Source organism: Dermacentor albipictus, chromosome 6 (genome assembly GCF_038994185.2).
Source record: "Dermacentor albipictus isolate Rhodes 1998 colony chromosome 6, USDA_Dalb.pri_finalv2, whole genome shotgun sequence".
In the NCBI taxonomy this organism is placed as follows: Eukaryota; Metazoa; Arthropoda; class Arachnida; order Ixodida; family Ixodidae; genus Dermacentor; species Dermacentor albipictus.
In genome coordinates, this window is record NC_091826.1 from 82,336,614 (window position 1) to 82,357,286 (window position 20,673).

The 20,673-nt window shown below is 45.2% G+C and overlaps 1 protein-coding gene across 2 annotated transcripts in view; it reads right to left on the reverse strand.

The window, feature by feature from the left end:
* LOC139061250 (major facilitator superfamily domain-containing protein 4A-like) overlaps positions 1–20,673 on the reverse strand; it is a 457,040-nt gene that overhangs the window by 76,978 nt on the left and 359,389 nt on the right. Inside the window, exon 2 of one of the 2 annotated variants that reach the window (XM_070540957.1) lies at positions 15,625–15,684. The exons of the other annotated variant lie outside the window; for it this stretch is intronic. Within the exon in view, the coding sequence (XP_070397058.1) occupies positions 15,625–15,684 (60 nt within the window). The remainder of the gene's footprint in view (positions 1–15,624; positions 15,685–20,673) is intronic. 2 annotated transcript variants of the gene reach the window in all.

Consider the following 20,673-nt stretch of genomic DNA (forward strand, 5'->3'; position numbering starts at 1 on the left):
TCACAACATACGTCCCAGAGATGTGTGGTAAGTTCATTCTTTTTAAACGCTCTTATAGTATGGAATATGACATATTTTTCGTGGTTTCTAGGTTTGTTTATCTTTATTTTCTTTCACGCAGATTCCATTAAACTTGTGTTCTAGCTTGTAAACATGGATTATGAACTAGTTGTTCTTATGTCCCGACTTGTAAAATACTCACGCGAGCTCGTTTTTTGAGTGTTTTTGTATTGCTATGGGTCCGTACGTTATCCCAGGAGTGTTCATCTCTTTACTGCGCATTGCAGCAGAGAAGTAACGGGCGCCTCTACGAGACACCAACATCTTCTCAGATATATTAATTATGTAAAAAATGGGAGTGTGCTTGGACGCTCCCAACGGGCAGATAGGAAACGCAGCAGACCTATGCTACGTTACAAAAGAAACACTGCGTAATTTCCTGCGAAACTGGCCGTCTCTGTCAAGCGATGGTATTAATAATTTGTAATGCTCGCAAATAAACCACACACATTAACACTTTGGCCGCACGTGACCCATAACATGGCGCACGTTTCTTGTAAATTTAAACTGTTTGTCATATCTTGTTTGCCCAGGGCACCGAAAAAAAAAACAAGCACGCTTTGAGGCGCTTGCATAAATAAACTGCAAAGACAATAACTTAGCATGCGTCACGCTTTTCATCAACAGTCGCCATATCATGCCCAACATTCTGAGCGTGCTTCAAAACTGGGTGCCAGTTGGAAGTTTTTCGTGCACAGCGTGCAAACATTCGACGTCATACGTAACACACACGCATTATTGCGGCTCTCGAGTGCCAATTAAAATAAATAATTTAAATAAGCCTCAGTAGCTAAACAACAAACTTCATGTCCCCCTCCCCCCTAACGTGCGGCTCATTTTCACCAAATGAGTACATTCAGTGTCGCAGTGAACTCCACCAAGTAACCAGAACATATTTCGCATTATGGCTGTGCAGCGTTTTTGAGCCATTGAGCACTACACCATTAAAACAAAGGGTTGGCTGTTTCCACAATAATCGATGACGGCCTGCCAAAACGAAAGTAGAAGTATCTTTCGCTTTTTGATCATGGTACACGGAATACTGCGGATTGCACAGCTTAGGAAGGTCTGAGTAGTGGTGCTATCATGGTGCAAGGGGACAATCTCTAGCAAGCTTTAAAACTGTCCCTATGTTACCCTGATATATGAGTCTAGTCTCAGAAGTTCGCACAGTACGCTTAAAAATATTATTTCACAAACTTTGAGACACATAAATGTTGTCACGATCAGAATGCTCCCCTTACAGGGACAATACCATGGTTCAACCTCTTCTTCCATTGCTAAAAGAACCCTTGGAAACCTTTTCTGTTAAGCGCCTCAGCAGCAATGTCGTTTTTTGTGTGTGTTATTATTTTTGTCTCCTCCGGCACCGTCGAAATGTAGCCCCTGAAGTGCCGTTTTGTACTTGGGGAACACAAAAAGTTGCAGGTGCAAAATTCGGCGAGTAAGGAGGGTGCTCCAGCACAGCAATGAAATTGTGCGCAAAAACTCACGCACTATCGATAGAAAGCGCACAGGGGCATTATCTTAGTAGAGAAACCAGCGCCCCTCTTTCAACAAGCTAGGTCGCGACCTTTCAGACGCTTCAGGAAGTCCACGTAGAAAGGTGAACTGACACTTTGACCTTTAGGTACAAATTGGCGGTGCACAATTCCATGGCAGTCAAAAAACACTTTGTTTTTGTTTACGTTACTCGTTTCCTTGTGTCCTTGTCTTTTCGGCGCTGTTTAACCTCAGTTCAAAAAAACACGAACATGACAGATTTTGCTGCATTCTTCCGAGCTCCTCATGGCTTTGGCTGAGAGATATCTTTCCTCAATTTGCTCTGTGACTTTAGCTGAATGATGTATTTGTAAGTCCAAGTTGATGATAATAGTCTGCTGGGCCAGTTAGCGCAATATATCGTAAAAGTATGAGCGCTTTAACGGCAAGGGTGAAGAAAGGCTTGACAGGACAGGCGTTCTTGTAAACTTGTAAATCGAAGTTTCGTTGCAGGTGGCAACCCTTTGCTGCAATTCGTCGCTGTTGTCCGAAGTGTTCCAATAAATGCATACTTTTTTCGTCGCAACTACTGCTCAGAAGTCAGCAGTCTCAGCACTATCGCGGCGCAAACTTTCTCAGTTTCAAAATTTCAACCAAAATCAGGTGCACACACAACGTTTCCAAACCAAATGCTTTAGATATCATTCTAACAGTGATTCGCTACTCACTGAGCGCAAGAGAACGCACACCATCGATTTCGCAAGAGTTGGAGGAGCGTCCTGACCTTGCATCGTCCTTCGGGTGTTCCCGGCCTTCCCGAAAACGTTGGATTAATTTGAACACTTTTCTTTCCATTAGGACATTATTTCCATAGGCCTTTTACAATACCTGGTAAATTTCCGCACTATCCTTGCCAAACTTCTCAAGAAATTTGATACTGGTCTTTTGTTCCGTCTGTTCATCGATCTCCATTTCGACATAAACTGAGAATTAATTCAACAAGAAGTGCATACGTAAAATTCTGCCTTCTAATACAGCAGTCCGGTTCGTACTGGAAGTAAGCCGGGCCCTTTCGAGTATAGCGAGAGCGAGAGTGTGATGGGGGGGGGGGGGGGCTGCTACAGCCCCTGCCGCTTTTTTTTTTTTTTGTCGCTCGTTGTATGGAATTTTGAGACGGACCTCGTAGAAATGTCGCAGGTGCCCAATGTTAGCAGCAAATTTCTATGATGAAGTCTGAAATAAATAATTGAATTTGCAAACCAAAGCATGAAGGTGCGAGGAGCCCTTTTCTTTCCGTTGTGAATTTTTATTGTCTGTGCAGGCACATTAGAGCGAACACGTCGCTGAAAAAGACACCCACACACAGACACCATACAAGTACACCCCGTCCAGGTACACGAAGTACAGCCATCAACGCCATTACACGCGCACACACACAAAACAAATATCTGACTGTCCAAGTATCACGTTTATGTAGGACTTCATTCTGTGACTGTTCGCTGACCATCTTCCACTCGGTGACCATCCCTTTTGACTGAATAGCTCTCTGGCTGCCCACTGCCTCTGAAGTTCACCGCAGGACGAAATCCTCCTCAAGCGATCTCCAGTTTGCCTTGTCCCGCGTCGGACGCATTAAGTGGCCTTGTCAACTCCCCTTAATCTCAAGTTAAATTTTGCCACGTCATTGTAGAATGCACGGGAAATACGCGTTGCGTTCTCTCCAATGATCTCGATAAGGAGTGATTGCACGATGACACTACATAAAGATGTGCCGACTGCTCTAACCGCAAGGATCGTTCGACCGTGGACTACCGACCATGCTCGCCGCTGCCGCAATTGTATATTTGTAACGTCAGTACTTTGTGTTTTCCATAAGGAAGAACAAAGAACATGGAAAGGTAGTCGTCACTGTAAGTATATAGTCATTCAGTAAAGTTAGAATACAATGGTAATAGAAGAAATAAGAAAACGCAAACATGCAACATGGGCACAAGAGCTAACGTGACTAGTATAGTAAGACATGTTGTTTGATTATGTTGTATATTATATTACCTAAGACGAATGTAGAATAACACCTAACAACGCCCAGCCCCAAGCTCCCTGCATGCGCGCGTTATACGGAGCTTTATGTCCGGCCTCCGGGAGGAACCATATCGTCACCACCGGCGTCTGCGCAAGTTCAACACTGAAACGAGGGCTCGCACGCCCCTTAAGCTCAAACGCCGAGGCGCAAGTTTGGTGTACAGATGGCCAATGTTGCATAGAGTTGAGGTCCATCTAAGGTAGCCCTAAACACGTATGATTCATCAGACCCAAGCGCTAGCGTGGCTGTCGACTCTTTCAAAGCGCTCATTCGCCAACTTCCAAGGATCCTCGACCATCACTTGTCTTCCTACCAGCACAAAGACCTCAAGCGGCCTTTTCACGAGTGATCAGAGCTTCATGAAACATGAAAAGTGTATACCGTCCACTTAAACACCGGTGGCTAAACCTTCAGCTCCCCTCTGGTGCCTTCGACAGTCTCAAGTCAATCTAGCTATAATGTGGGATTGCAAAGAAAGCAAATCATTCGTCCTTGGCTCAGAAACAAGTGACAGTGCAGTTAATGCGCTATACGTACCAAGGTCGCGTGCATATTTATGTACCAATGGTTCGACCTTGCCTACTTGCTAAGCAGCAGCGTTCGTGGTTCCAGCGAAAGTGGTCACAATAAATTCAAGGTGTCACACATGATGACATCTACGGTGGTGGAACTTGAAGCTCTCGGTACCGCTTGGAAGTATAGCGCCGATGAACAAGCACAAAAAATGTGTGACGTTATGCCACTATAAAGCAGTCGTCCAGTCCAGTCTGCTTTACGTCGCAGAACGTACTAGTAGATCGTGTCAGACATAAGAGAAATGAACCATCATGCTTTGGAAAAACGGCACGACAACTTATTTCAGTGGCTTCCGGGTCGCTGTGGCATCGTCGCCAACGACTTTGCCCACGAGGCTGCCTTGTCTGCCCATGAAGACACCCATATGCTTCCAACACCTTCAGCGAGAATGAATGCTTCAAGGAAACTTCGTCCGCTGGCCCGCACATAAGCAAGGTTTCTGGAGTTCCCCAAGTGTCTTCAACTGCCGGCAGCGTAGGCTATATGCTGGACCTTTCGCGACCGCTGTAAGTGTCAACTAGCCTCTCCCGCTGCGAAGCAACATAGCTGTACCGCTTACTGCTGGGAGTGTAGAACGCTAATTCCCATCCTATTGGAACGGCCAATAGGCCGATGTGCAGCTCCTGATGGTGCGAGGAAACCGTCGAATACATGTTGCGTGTACCTACATGTCCTCGGTACGAAGTCCAGCGCCTCGTTCTGTGAACAACTCTAAACCGGCTGGACTCGAGATCATTTTCTGCGTCAAAGATACCCGGACCGTGGACACGTCCGACGCTGGCACAAAACAGTTATTGGTGCACTTGTTGAAGCGCGCCGACCTGAGTGACCATTTATAGACTTTCTGTGAATCCTCCCGCGTGCACGCAGTGTTACCTCTTTCCCTCTTTCTATTTCTTATTTCCATTACTCCAGCGAAGGGGAGCAAACCGCACGCTCCTTTGGGTAACCTCCCTGCATTTCATCTCCTTGCTTCCTCTTCCCTTATTGCACAAAACATTGTCAGTGTTAACAATACTACCTCAGAATTTCTTCCCGTAACATCAGGCGTACCCCAAGGTTCAGTCTTAGGTCCCCTCCTGTTCCTAATATACATTAACGATCTTCCATTGCATGTTTCCTCTCAGATTCGTATGTTTGCTGATGATTGCGTTGTCTATCGAACTATTACTAATAGTAATGACTGCATTTATCTTCAATATGACCCGAACAACATTACAGCCTGGTGTGATCAATGGTTAATGGTACTAAACAATAATAAATGTAAATCTATGTCAATTTCCCGCAGCCGTAATCGGCATGACTTTATCTACACAATTAATGACACCCCAATCGACACTGTAAACTCTATTAAGTACCTAGGCATAACGATCACGCATGATTTAAACTGGTGCTCGCATATAACTAACATCATATCATCTGCTAACAAAACCTTGGGATTTCTGAAACGCAATCTCCGCAACGCTCCTCAACAAGTAAAACTACTAGCATATAAAACACTGGTTAGGCCAAAACTCGAATACGCATCACCCATATGGCATCCTCACCAGATTTACCTCAGCAACGCATTAGAATCCATACAGAACCGCGCCGTAAGATACATTCACTCGACATACTCATATGATATCAGCGTATCACCATTAAAAGTAAAGTCTGGTTTGGACACATTAGCGCACCGTCGCCGTATCGCGAGCTTATCATTATTCCATAAATTCTTCACAAGCTCGCTTCGCCACGCACCTTACATTGTACCACCTTCACGCATATCGCTGCGCACAGGCCACCCACTAAATGTTGCTCGCCCTAGCGTGCGCACTGTCACCTGCTCGTCATCATTTTTTCATCGTACAGCTAAAGACTGGAACGGCCTTCCCCACCACGTCGCTGCCATCACCACCTCATCTGCCTTCGTGGATGAAGTAACGAGTATTCTGTCTTCAAAATAAGATAGTGGGCTACCTCCTGCATTTTTGTACCACCCACCCCTTATGTAATACCCCGCAAGGGGTCTTTAAGGTAATAAAATGAAAGAAAATACGAGATGGTGTGGCACTCACACGGTGCTTGCCACACCTCATCGCTCGTGTGAACAGTCTGGATTGCAGCCCCTGCTGTGCGTGTATAAGAGGCTTTAGCTCATATACCTTAAGTATGTCCAGTGTAGACGCAGGGGTGACAGATTTTGTTCTCTTTTGTGGCAACCATCAACGCCAGACCGTTCTCGAGGTGTTTTGAGTCATTTATCACGCATGAGATGTGCTGCACTAACAGTAAGGACCAAGATACAAATGGTACCCTACACAGCACAGGACTCAGCACTATAAGCCGAGTATAAGGCTTTGCTGACGACAAGCCTTCATCGTATCGCTGTTACTGTCATCATCGTTACTGTCATCATCGTCTTCTATTACACTTTCGTTCCCCTTCCCTAGCGCAGAGCAGCAGGCTAGAGCGCACAAACTTTGGACGACCTCTCTCTCTATAAGCCTTTACGCACAGTACTGCAAACAAAGGAACATTAGGTACACATACGTTTCATTTACAAGCACTTTACACTCGCAAGTTCGAGGGCGCAGGTTTTCCGAAATAACGCGGAACCGAATTCACAAAGCATTTCATTCGTTAGTGCTGATCGCCATTGGCCGGCTGCCTTGAAGTGAAATTCAACATGCCCAGCTCCATGACTGGCAGGAATGTGTTCTTATGAACGATACTGGCGTAAAAGCTTTTCGTGAATACGGGCCTAGTTCTTCCAGCGCTTTGTAGTCCTTCGCCAGCAACCGGGATGTTCAGAATATTCTCGTAACAATATGTTTTATCCACGTTTGCTTTTGCGGCCCACAACCCTGTGTCTTTCCGTGTTGCATAATCAGGCTCCGCTCAAGAATACGGGCAGTGCTAGCGCCATTCTTTCTTGCGCGAGGCCTAACCTCACGAGGATGACGAACCTGACGACAGGCGACGGACGCGCGCTCGGAGTTGGCGTGGAATCAAGTGACGTCATTCACTGTTATTTGCCCCGTGGCATTCGCAGTGCAGTTAGCATCACAGTAGCCAAAGATAATTTACCTTACAAGACGAGCCTTCGTGCATGTAACTAAAAAACAAATAAGGCACTAGCTCACAAAGAAGCGTTGCGACATGTGAGCGTGACAATATTGTCGGTATAAAGGGTTAACTGGAATACAGTCACTGCTTTACGCTCAAGGGAAGCAAATTTTACTTGAGATATTTTTGCGGGAGACCAGGCATAAAGCCGAATAGAGAACTTGAGAGGAATTGGTCATCATACACAGACAGAGAAAGCAAATCATATAACGGTGGTTAGGAGAAAAATAAAACCTGATATACCGTTGAGCACAACGCATCCTACACAGGCACACATAAAGACATAAATGTATATATGTCATATACATACATATAAACTTACATTATGTCTGCAACACATTTTTATAAACACTGCTATTCAAAGAAAAATTGTGCAGATCCAACGCACATGTTCGGATCATTGTGAACGGAAGCTTTAATGAAGCGTGTAGATAAATGACATACAATTGAAGGACAAACGAGCAAGTCTGTTTATTTATTTATTTATTTATTTATTTATTTATTTATTTATTTACTTATTTGTAGTGAGCAACGTGTAACTTCATACACTGTTTATGCTTAAGCACCAGAAAGGTTGCAATTTTAATTTCATTTAATATTGACGCATTCATTGAACAGCTCGCAAGCTGTGGCGAAGTGCAAACACAAATCAGGCGGACGCACAGTGCAAGATGTCTGCGCAGCGATGTCCCGAGAACTAAGGGGATGTACGATGCTTCTCGAGAGAATAACGATAACGACAGATGCATGCACGGAGAAGTGCGACACATATCAATGCGATTTAAATAGCGATTGAACAAGAAGCAATGATTGATCATAGCAATTAACATATTCATAGTAACGTCTTTCTCCTTTCTTTCGGCTTTTCTTTTTCCTCTTCTTTTTCTTGTTCCTTTTTTCTTCTCGCTCTTTGTCGTATTTACAACCCCTATATGCCCCACCCCATTGCAGGGTAGCAAACCGGAAACTCGCCTCTACTGATCCCTCCCTGCTTTTCCTCTCTCTCTCTCTCTCTCTCTCTCTCTCTCTCTCTCTCTCTCTCTCTCATGTAATGGCCATTCTGCTTTCCAGTAATACCCTTCTTATAGTGTCATAGTGTTTTGCGTGTGTGTGCGTGCGTGCGTGCGTGCGTGCGTGCGTGCGTGTTTTAATTCGGGCAGATCCCATCAAGCCATTAATGTCGACGTTAAAGCGATTAGCATTGAAGCAGTGTAGCGGCGCCCCTCTATTGCTAAAATCCTAACTTCTGCGTAACCGGCTTCTTAACTTCTCTGTTACCAAAATCTTATTCACTTCTTTCCATACCTCGGCGCTCCTCGACCAATGCCCGCTCTGGTCCGACTCTGTTCACGAATTCGCTCCTTTCTCCACACTCGGCTGCTTTTGATGCCCACTTTTTTCTTTTCTCTTCTCTGTATAGCTGAACTTCTTCAGTATCCTATGACTGCTTCATCGCTTCTTGCCCTTTGTTATCCGCTCGTCTATATACATGGACACCCACCCAGCGGCACGTACCAATTCTGGCGTTAAACAGAGCCAAACTAACAGAGGCGTGACTTCGACAAAGGAACGGGCAGAATCGCGACGCGCATCCGCGCACTTGCGACGCCTCCTCCCCCTCCCCCTCCCCCTCCCCCTAGAGACGTTCGCCCTTGGTGCATGAGCGAGTGCCAGCCCGTACGAGGAGCTGCGGCGCGAGGGACGCTCACCGGGAGAGACTCATCGCCGTCCGCGCCGCGTTTTCCTCTCTCTCGGCCTCCCTCCCTCCCTCCCTGCCCGAGTCTTCCTTTGCTTTCGAAGGCGCGCGCGCGTTCTTTCGTTTGCATAATTGACGGCCGCATCCGCCTTGTTGTCGCAGCGCGAAGACGCTCCTCGTTCCGCTAGCGTTCCTGAGCAACCAGTCAGCTCATTTAAAAAGTAACACGCGAAGAGGAATAACGAAGCACAACGACCGAGCAAGGTGTACGGAAGTGTATTAGGATTAACTGTTGATTTTCATTTAGAGCAGAACGTGGATTGCAGGAAGCAGAAAGTGCATTGTAAGAATTTCCCATTATGATTTCAGAGCGGTGTATAATGCATGAACCCTGCCCGCCTTGGACGTCATGCCTGACGCATTTCAAATCAGATGGATGTTTTACCTTTGCTTCTGCATCTGAAATTCCCTCTTTTCTTCCAGGAAAAAGAAAACAGAAAGAAAGTGACAATCAAGTTAAGTGCACTATAAGAATTTCTAGTGAAAAAAACAATAAGAAAGGAAGCAAGTGGACAGAAAGACCGAACCAGCGTCTTTCTCTCCACTTGCTTGCTTCAGTGGTTTATTCATTCATTTATTTATTTTTTGCTGGAAATTCTTATAATGCACTTAATTTGATTGTCGCATTTTTTTTTCTTTTGGGCTTTAAGTAAAGGCGGTATTTTGGAAGAAGAAGCAAAGGTCAAACGTCCATGCGATCTGAAATGCATCAGCTATGACGTCCAAGGCGGACAGGGTTGATACATTATACACGTAGCTGAAATAATGGTGCGGTCCAGTATGAAAGGGAACAGATCAGTGTGTATAGTGCACTTGCAAATTTTCCCCTCTGGGAAGCGTCCCATTCTCCGGCTTTACAATGGATGACATACGGTTGGCAGCAAAACCACCTTTACACAGACCTGTTCAGTGTACTTATGTAGCTTTACCAGACACTTGTAGCTACAGCGAGAGCATAGTGAAGGCCTCACATTAGAATGTCTCGTTTAACAGCAGACCGCCCTACGTACTATCATTTGGCGAATAAAAAATGTTACAAAACTCAAGCAATAGCAGCATACATCTGAAGCAAATAGTTAGCTGATAGTTTTACGTGTGGCCTTTAGCTTTTCCTACAAACCTACTTTACACAACAATCGCGGAGTTGTAAATTTCATATTTCAATAATATGAGCTCAATAGATTCCCGCCAATTTTCATAAATGCCATCGTGGCCCTTTTTGAAGAATCTAGTCTCAACAATCGGCGTAATTCATTTTCTCTAAATGTAACAAAGTTCAATGTCATCGAGTCATCAGTGCTTCGTTAAAAAAAAAAGAAGAAGAAAAAACACTGTGTTTCAGATGCATTTGAATACGAAGATCAGTGTCCGTCCCGAGCTTGGGCATCCTCCTAACAATTTACGTCGCAGAATAAGAATGAATGGCGATTCACAATTTCATAGCTTTTTTTTTCTAGTTTATGTCGTGCAATGTAGAGCAGGAACAATAGCTCCTGTGTGCTACGAGAAGGGGCCATAGAGGCGGGGGACGGTGGGAGGTGGCTGCTAATCTAGGGAAAGAGTGGCCCAACCATCACCCACCTGTAGAATAAGGAAGGAGTGTGGTAGCAGGTGAGGACATGGGGAGAAGAAAAGGGCCCGAGGGCTGTACCAGTACGTGTGAAGAGTGCCCTGACATTTCCCTATATAGGCCCTGCTATAGGAGGTGGCCTGATCGTTGTTCACTGTAACGAAGGTCGGCATCGTTTCGTAACCTGAATGCTTCCACTAGTTAAAAAAAAAAGAGCTGTTCCATCTGCTGTGGGAACGAGTGAGGCGGCAGTGGGAAAAGTGTGTGGGATTAACGGGCTACCTTGAGCCGATGTAACGAACAACCGTGCGCGCTTGTAAGTATTCAATATGAGCATGGTAGCGCAAAGCATGGCAACGACGGGCGCTATCTTCAGTGGTTTGCTTCGTCGTCCTTGCCATTTATTGTGCTCAAAATGAATCCACAAAACGAGCGCACTGTTGTTTGCGGCACTCCGCACTGACAGCTCTTGCAGGATAGATCTCGGGCCGTCTGGTCCGGACACTCGTCGTTGAAGTTCCCCGAAAGCAAGTCCTGTATTCCTTGATGGCCAGTGAATACATTCCAGGAGCATAGCCAAAGTTGTGGACAGGACTACACAGAGGTGTGCAAGTGACCATATCACTGTTACTTCAAGACGTCACGCTTCAATTGAAGTAGAACACGTTGTCGGGCTAGTTGGTTGCAAGTAGCGCCTTGTACTGTCATTGTTGTTTCTTCATTGGTGCGCTGTCTCTGTTGGCGCTTCATATTTTGAAAGTCACGCTTCAACACAAGAGCCAGGGCGAGGATGCTTGCCCTAACGCACGAGCTTACTGCATGATGGAGCTCAGAAGCGCTGTCCACAAATCCACGATAAAATAGCTCCGTAAGTAGTTCGTTCAAAGTATTCGACAGCCACGAGAATCCTCCGCAAGATAAGCGGAAAAACATCAATCAAGAAAGGAGTCGGGCAAGGAGGCACAACCTCTCCAATTCAATTTACTGCATGTTTAGAAGTAGCATTTCAGCTTTTCTACGGGGGAAATAACAAGAGGGAGGATCAACGGCGAATACCTCGGCAACTTGTGGTATCCAATTAAGAAACGCTGGAGATGGCTCGCAAGAAATGATTGAGGGCCTTAGCTGAAAATTTGTAAGAGTAGGGTAGAAGCATAATAAGCAGAAGACAAAGATAATGTTGAACAGGCTGGCAAGGGAACGAGAATTCACGACATTGTCAGCCTCTGGAATTGGTGCGAGAGTACGTTCATCTAGGCCAGTCTCTGACAGGGCAGCCGTATTATGAGGAGAAAATCTACAGAAGAGTTAAAATGGGTTTGAGAGCATATGGCAGGCTTTGTACCAAATCATTACAGAAAGCTGATCACTGTCCTGAAATAGTGTACAATCACTGCACTCTAACGGTACTGAAATATGGGGCAGAAACTTGGAGATTAAGAAATAAGTTTGAGAATAACTTAGGGACAGCGCAGCGAGCTATTAGACGAAAGATGTTGGGCGTAACGTTAATATACAGGGAGACAGTGGTGTGGATCAGAGAGGAAACGGAGGTAGGCGATAGTCTATAGTTGACATCAAAAGGAATAAATGAAACTGGGCAGGTCATGCAATACGTAGGGTGGATAACTGATGGACTATCAGGGTTAAAGAATGGGTGTCATGAGAAGGGAAGTCCATAGAGGACAGCAGAGATTTAAACGGTCTCATGTAATCGGGTAAACTTGAGGGCAAAAGATGGGAGTCAGCTGGCGCAAACAAAAGTACGTGGAGGTCGCTGGAAGAGGCGTTTGCTCTGCAGCAGACACAACTCTGATGACGATCAAGCATTTCTTCATCAGCACCACTTCACCAAGCCACCAATACCAGTATACACAGCTGTGAGCTCCGATTTATTCCGTTCAAGCGTGTTGACGTCAGCCCCTCAGTGGGAATCACGTGCCTCTAGTTGAGAATCGGCTGAGAGCCCACAGAACAATCACTGCAAAACCACCTCCTGCAGCTGCCAGTCAAAGCCACAGCCTCGGCTGTTTCGGCTCATTTCCCGAACGAATGCCAATAGTATTTAAGAGAAAAAGAAAACAAGCCACGCGAAACGTCCGTGAACTTACACAGCGCAAGGTTGGCCTGCGCACCCAGTTCGTTATACGCGCCGCGCTCTCTCGCGTCGTCGCAAATAAAGACGCGCTCACCCGCGGATGGGATCGCAAAGCCCGGCTGCGAGAGGGGGGGTTGCAAGGTCGGGACCGAGTCGCGGAACCGGCGAACGCTGGCACGCGCGCTCAAATACGAGGTGTCGCGCTTCCCGCCGCCTAAACGAAGACGCGCGCTAACTTGACGCGCGTCACCCATCTCGCACCTGCAGCCGACTTATACCCGACGTTACGCGACAGCGTCAACAACGACGACACCGGCCAGCTGGCAGAAACGCAGGCGCCCGTCTAGGCGAGACGAAGCGGGCTGCGTCGCGCATCTGCGCGCATATGTATACGCAGTTCGTTTGTTTCCTCTGGCACATTGTAGCGACCGCAGCCCGGAGGAGGTTCGGCCGAACGCCGCGCCCTGTGCTGCGCGACCTTTGTTTATTACGACGACGCCAATTGTGCGGGAACTCCAGCCAGCCGCGCTCGCGGCGTCGGCGTCGTAGCGTCTCCGCTTCGGGCGACCACCGAGGATGACGCGGAACTGCAGAACGCGGAATAAAGCGCGAGTTGCATTTCGCGTGTGAGCAGCACGTGCACAGTGTTCCTCCGTGGGACACGTGAACGCTGGACCCATAAAAAAAAAATTCGGGTACAACTAACTTACGATGACAATGCAAGTATATAAATGTCATATAAGAGGAGGGTGCTGAACGCGGGCTCCTCTCCCCCACCCCCCTCCCCCCCTGGACGCACTGCGGCTTCTGGCGGTGCCGCCGCTTAAGTCGGCGAGTATATTCAATTCAAATCGCTTTATTTCGCAGAAAGCGAGCAGAAAAAAAAACACAAAAAAGAAAAGCTTTCTGGAGAGGTGTGCCGGCTAAAAGCTGCTATCAAGCAGCATAACAAGGCCGGAAAACCCTTGCAAGGCAGATATGACATATATTGGACATAAATTTTAAAAAAATACTGAAACAACAAATAAACTGGCCGCTACATACGTTAATCCGCGTTGTGTTTAGGCATTAGAAAAACACTTGTAGTAAGACATAAAATTTTTAATTTTAATATAGTGTGTAAATGAAGTAAAGTAACGAAAGAAAAATTAGTAAGTACCACGCCAAAACCATTGCAAGTATGCTAGCACGAATACAGCAATTCTAACACCCTGCGTTTGCAAAGTACATATGTAGTTCTTGCAATGAAAAATTGATGGTGTGCTTGTACTGGTCAACTATACTTGGCAAGTTGTAGTTCAAAGTTTGGTGTTCATAATTATTTCGAAACATCGGAACATACCAGATATCACTGTATAGGCGTTAAGCTTGCACTATTCGTTAAATAACTGCTTAAAAAGAATAGCGGCAAAATAAAATGAACGGAAAATACAAAACGCACACATGCGTTCAACAGTGGAAATACCGTACTTAATGCAGTGGAAATACCGTATTTAATGCAGGTCTTGTTGACCAAAGATAATGCCCTTGCGGCATCCCTTGTGATACACGCCTAGTGATACACAATGGCGCTTACACAATGCCACACGCAGACATGAACGGCCCACGTTATAGAATACACTGCCTTCGGGAGCGGCCCACATTTTTAGTGTGCAGTATTTCGGGGATCGGCCCACATCTCTGGTGACATAGCTAGATAGCCGGACGGAAAACTAGTCTGACAATGACAAGAATGTTATTCATATTAAAAGCGTAGGCTAGTGTGGTGCTACTGTAACTGCATACATAAGCTGCAAGTATGACCCTTCAGGCAGCGTGAGAATCATCAGAAATAGCACATGTATTTGCCTAAACACCGTGCGTCTAGCTTGGAAGCCCTTTCTGACTTTGCGAATTCGTCGTGTTCTGTAAGCAAATCATTGGGTTATAAATGCAACAATTGATAGCGATTACGTACGAGCTCAGAAACGTATCACCTTCACGCAATTACAAAGATCTGAGTGCCTGGAAATTTAAAAAGATAAAGTGTGATAAATGACGTGACGAGAACGTCCGAAGCCGTAATCACTAGTATTAGATATATCCAAGTACTAACCATGGTAACAACAATGGCAGCGCCAGAATTCGTTCTATAGCAACTAACTAGAATACGTTCCACAATAAGGTACTGTATAAAACTGTACTTAAAAAGGGGAAAGCGAATTTTTGCAGTACTGGAGCAACACTTCAAGATGCACTTATTGCAATATCTGATATGGTACCACCATTTTTTATATCTTCTCTGGTTCTATGTTCTATGTTCATTTTCTATGTTCAAGGAAAACGAATACACCAGTGTGTGTCTCGTCACGTGGAATGGTGAGGCTGTTCCCGAGTGTAGTACTCCGAAATGTCCACATCTCTACAGCACACACACGCCTCTTACAGGATATCTCAGCCGAGCCAGCTACCCGGAAGCTATCGCTTGACTTTGACAGTCACCCTCCGCTGGTTTTTGGTGTCCCCTGTTCCCTCCCCGCTGAATAGGGTAGCCAATGAGACGCTTTTTAGTTAACATCCCCACTTTCTCTCTTTTCTCTCTCCGATTGTGTCCGTACAATATTTCACATTGAATTATAGGACATACCACAACCTCTCTTCGGTAGCAAGTAAACTGCGGTTACGTGTATAATAAGGAGAAAAACCGAGCACAGCACTGCAAACATTGATTTTATCATTTTGCAAAGTCCCTGCAATTATCGTTGAAAGAAATAAACTTTGAAGGTGCACAAATGAAAGTGTGTTACGACATATTGATATACCACGCAGGTGCGATGGCAAAGAAGTCCCTTTTTACTAAAAGTAAACGTAATACGTACGAACGATGGCGTAATTAACGAAGCACAGGTTACCTCCACATTTTCGAGCCGGCTTCACGCAACCTCTTGCCGGAATGAGTAACAGATTTACGGCTGCAAAAGAAAAGAGAAGGTAAATTATACATATTGTACGAGAATGAATTGGTGAGGGAGTAAATTATGGAATATTTCATGTCCTGGAAGTGCAGTGTGTTTGAACGAGATGTGCGTGGAAAGTTCGCGTATCTTTTATTTTTATTTTATTTTATTTATCATACCCTCAAGATACGGTTGTACATTGCAGAGGGGAGGGGCAAAGTAAGTAAATACAGAGGCAAATCACAAAATAAGGAAGGAAGGCAAACAACATGGCAAAAAACATCGTATACAAAATAAGAATGGTAAATAGAAACTTGTAAGCATGGCAAAAATACATGGCGTAACAAAATAAAGAAAGGAAAGAACATACGATATAAAAATACAAGCCATAATGTAAAACAATGGCATAAAAGCAGCTATTATACAGAACAAGCAAACGCAACAATAATTTATAACATGAAGCTTTGAAGTGTGCTTTTAAAGTTATTGGTGTCAATAATGTTTGTAAATAATGCGGGTAAGTTATTCCAATCTTTGCTCGTTTGGGGAAGAAATGAATATGAAAAGCCGACGGTGTTGCAGTGCGGAATGTTTACCTTTTGGCGGTGGTCTATGCGAGATGAAATGTATGGTGGTGGTTGCACAAAGATAGAACGTAAATATGTGTTATGGTAGTAGATTTCATGGAAAAGACATATGCGAGATAGTTTTCTACGGGTTGATAACAGCGGGAGGTGAAGGAGAGCTTTCATGTTAGTGACACTCGCAATTCTTTGGTAGTTGGTGAGAATGAAACGGGCTGATCGATTCTGTATTGCCTCTAGAGACTGTATGAGGGTGTCATGACCAGGGTCCCATACTGATGACGCGTACTCTAGTTGTGGACGAATGTAAGTTGTGTACAATAAGAATTTTAGTGATGATGGTGCGTGAGAAAATTTTCGACGAAAATATCCCAGTGTGCGAGTGGCCTTAGATGTGATGTGATCAATGTGAGTTTTCCAGGATAGATTGCTGGCAATGTGAACCCCCAAGTATCGATATGACGTTACACATTCTAGTGGGATGTTATTTAGCGTATAGGTGGGGCAGATGACGTTAGTACGAGATATCCTCATAGTCTTACACTTTCTAATGTTTAATTTCATGCGCCACGTACGACACCACTCATTTATGTTATTGAGATCCTCCTGAATTAGTAGAATATCTGAAGAATTAGTTATTTTACGATACAAGACGCAGTCATCCTCAAAAAGACAAATGTTCGAGGAAACGTGAGTGAGCAAGTCATTAATATAAATTAGGAATAATAAAGGACCGAGCAGTTAAGCCCCAGTTGACTCCGGCGTCCCTTGCGGGACGCCGGAGTCAACTGGGGCTTAAGGTGAGTTAGTGTCATTAGTGGTTACAAATTGAACACGTGATGTCAGAAACGCGCGAATCCAATTAATTACGGAGGGGTCTGTTTAGAACGCCTAATTTATGAAGAAGCAATGCATGGTTCACTTTGTCAAACGCTTTAGAGAAGTCGAGAAATATACAATCTGTTAAAAAACCAGAATCTAAATTGGCATGTAGGACATTAGTGAAGAGGATAAGCTGAGTGTCACAGGAGAAGTTTTTACGGGAGCCATGCAGCATAGCTGTGAAGAAGTTGTTATTTTCAAGAAAATTAACCAGATGCGTGTATATTATATGCTCCATAACTTTGCATGGTACAGATGTAAGTGAAATAGGTCTATAGTTGTGTGGATCATGGGTTGGTCCGGTTTTGTGAATGGGGATTACTTCGCCAATTTTCCAATCATACGGTAAGGTGCCAGAGTTGTAAGAATGTGAGTAAATGCGTTCTAGTAGGATTGAACAGTATTCCGCTGTGTTTTGTAAGAATATAGTGTTAATTTCATCTACCCCACATGATGCTTTAGGTTTTAAGTTTTGTACTATGGCTTTGATACCAGTTGAGTCGAAAACGATGCAATCCATGAAATGGTAGTTAGTTGATTTTATCTCGGGCATCGAATCAGGGGTCTGAGGTGATGAGAATGACTGAGTGAAGGTATTGTTAAGCACAGTAGAACACAAAGGGTCAAGTACTGGGTCCCCAGAAGTTGTTAGCAATGATATTCCAGTTTTATGGTTGTATCCTCGTATGGCTTCCCAGAAGCGTTTTGGATTAGTCTTCAATAAATTTGGAAGTGTACAATTAAGGAATGAAAATTTGGCTGACCTTAGGGCTTTAATATATGAAATTTCTGCATGTTTATATGCTAGCCAATGTGTCTGTTTTGAGGAATGTTTCGCTGTACGGAATAAACGTTTTTTTTCCTGTTCGATAAACGATTAAGATATGTGCTGTACCATGGTGCTTTATTGTTAGCATAGACGGATCGAAGGGGTACGTGTTTGGTGATAAGCTCACTTATTTTATTTTTGAAAATAGACCAGTTAGTTTCTACGGAGCGTTGCAGATAAAGTGGTAGGAAAGTGTCTAGAAATATGGATAGTTCTCTGTTGATGGCTTGATAGTTAGCTTTTTTTATAATCTCGGAACTTTTTCCGCTGTCGGTATGTTTTTTGTTGTGTTGTTGTAAGTGTAAAATGCAAGATGTCATGATCGCTGAGTCCGCGCATGTGTGTCACCGCAGAAAACAAATTATTCACTGTTTCCGGGAGTTTGGCGTAAAGCCTGTCGCCGCGAGGTGACGTCGTTCTCGCGACCAATTTTCTGTCATACCGCAGCCGAAGGCTCATAAGGACTCCACTCGAACGATTCGTGCGTCCGCCTGTGTTTCTGTTGATTCTGTCCAAGCTGAAGTCGTTAAACTTGATACGTCTTGACACAGAGCTTTACATTAGAGTTCCAAGTTTGCATGTTCTAGGCTTGGCGCAACCGATGCAAGGGACCGCAGACTGCAGGGCGTGCGCAAAAAAATAAAAGAGATGTACAAAACAATGCAAAAAAAAATGAGTGCCCGTGGAGTGCCCGTGCAGCCTTGGGTACGCAAAGAAGCTTGGGCTTGCTATTTCTGAAATTCTCGGGACCCAAGTTATCTGCGCACGCAAGCAAAACCCAAACTTCGTGGGTCGCCCAATCTAAAACTCTCGCGTGCTTCCGCGCGTGCGAGGTTCGGTGCCAGTAAAATTGAAGGGTGACGCTGCCGAAGGACGAACCGGATGTGCACGATGCATTAGAACAACGAAAGCAGGCTACGCTTACTTGCAATGCCGCAGGTTAACGATTTAGGAACGAACGCAACCAGTTATTGCAACAAACAGCGCACGGTTTCTACACGCCGCAGCGAGACGGACTTACACTATGCACATCGATGGCCTTGACAAGTCGGATATAAGAGCGGCGAAAAAAAAGAAAACCTTCGAGCCCTAATTAGCGACATTGAGAAGCCGAGAAGGTCCACGCTACACTGGCGCGCAGAGCTTGGCTGCTTGCTCCAAATGAGCGCGCAATTAAAAGCGTGGCAAAGATGGCAGGCCGCGGACAGCCAATCAATTTCAGTGTTATCGCTCGGGGATGCACAATGGAAAGAAAATCAGCAACAGAGAGCGAATGCTTGGTGGTTACAGCTTGTGAAACCCACATCCAGACGCGTTGAAGGCGATCGCGCTTTCCAAGCGTAAAATGTCGGGCTCAAACAAACAAAAAGTCAACAGCGAAGTGTAAAGGCAAAGAGGTTTGCGGTTGAGAAAAGAAAATACACAAACGACAAAAGGCCGCACGTGTGGCCAAGCTGAAGACGGAACCGAAGGAGAAAGGGTGATCTATCTGCGGCCTCTTGTATAACAAGCGGTATGCGGAATGCGCCGTTGCAGGCGCTTTCAGAGCCTGCAGTCGCCGTCGCCTCCGCGGCCTTTGTTATGCTAAGCATGGTTTTCCGGTTTGGCACCAAGCACGCAACAGCCTTGTCCGACGAGTTCGCTTCGGCCGTTTCAGTGAAAGGGTTTCTCCTTCTTTTTCTTCGTCGTGCTTATTTGTTTCTCAGCACTGCATTGTCGGGAAAGTCGCTGTTTAGGAGCGATGCAGACGAGCCGGCAGTGTATACTACAGCGTGTACCATGGCCCGAATTCGCGAAGCTTTTCGTTCGTAAGTGTACTTTGCCACTGGCTGGCCGCCTTCGGTGATGCAATGTCCAGCATCAGGATTGATTGGGAGTTGCTCTTACGAAAAATTCTAGCGTAGTAGCTTTTCTTGTGAATACGAGCCCTGATTAGCGTTTTAAAGCTGCTAACTTTTCTTGTTCCTGCACTAAGCAAAAGCGATTTCAACTAGGGAGATTATTCAAAAGAATAATTATATAACAAATGACAGTGACCGAAGTTCTTTCTTACACGTACGTCCGCAAAAATCGCCGCTGAAACACAGAACACGTGTTTCCTTTCATATTGTCGCAGACTGAACATCAGGGCCGGTATTCACAAAGCGCTTCTTGTACTCAAGTTGTCTTTGCCACTGAACAGCCGCCTTCGCTAATCGTACATCCTGCATCAGGATATCGAGTGGAATTTAATCTTACGAAGAATCCTCTAATGTAAGATCGGTTAATAAATGCGGCCGGTGACCTGTTATGGCTCTTAATTGCGAAGTATGCGATGGATTGACATGCACCCCGGTTGTGTCCGACATTGCACTTCTACTTGGCCCTCGTATACAGTCGCTTCGCGAATCGAGGCTCAACCTGGCCCTCCTGTCAGCATCATAAGCCTGAAAAATATGTGCGGACGAGCACACGCTAATCTTTGGCGTTGCGGCCACTGGTTGCGTCATGAAAAGTCGTGCATAATCTTTCGTGTGCGATGAGTTAACAACCACATATATAATACAACGCGCAGAAACACTGTCTTTGTAATATATTGACTGCGCCACCTTTGATGACTTCAGGTAGCATACGAAGGTTTTATTGGTCAGTTGCCTTCTTTTTGGTTCACGTGCTATGCCATGTTAGCGGTAGAAATTGTGTTCGGCATCCGTCGCGTTGGTCATGCGT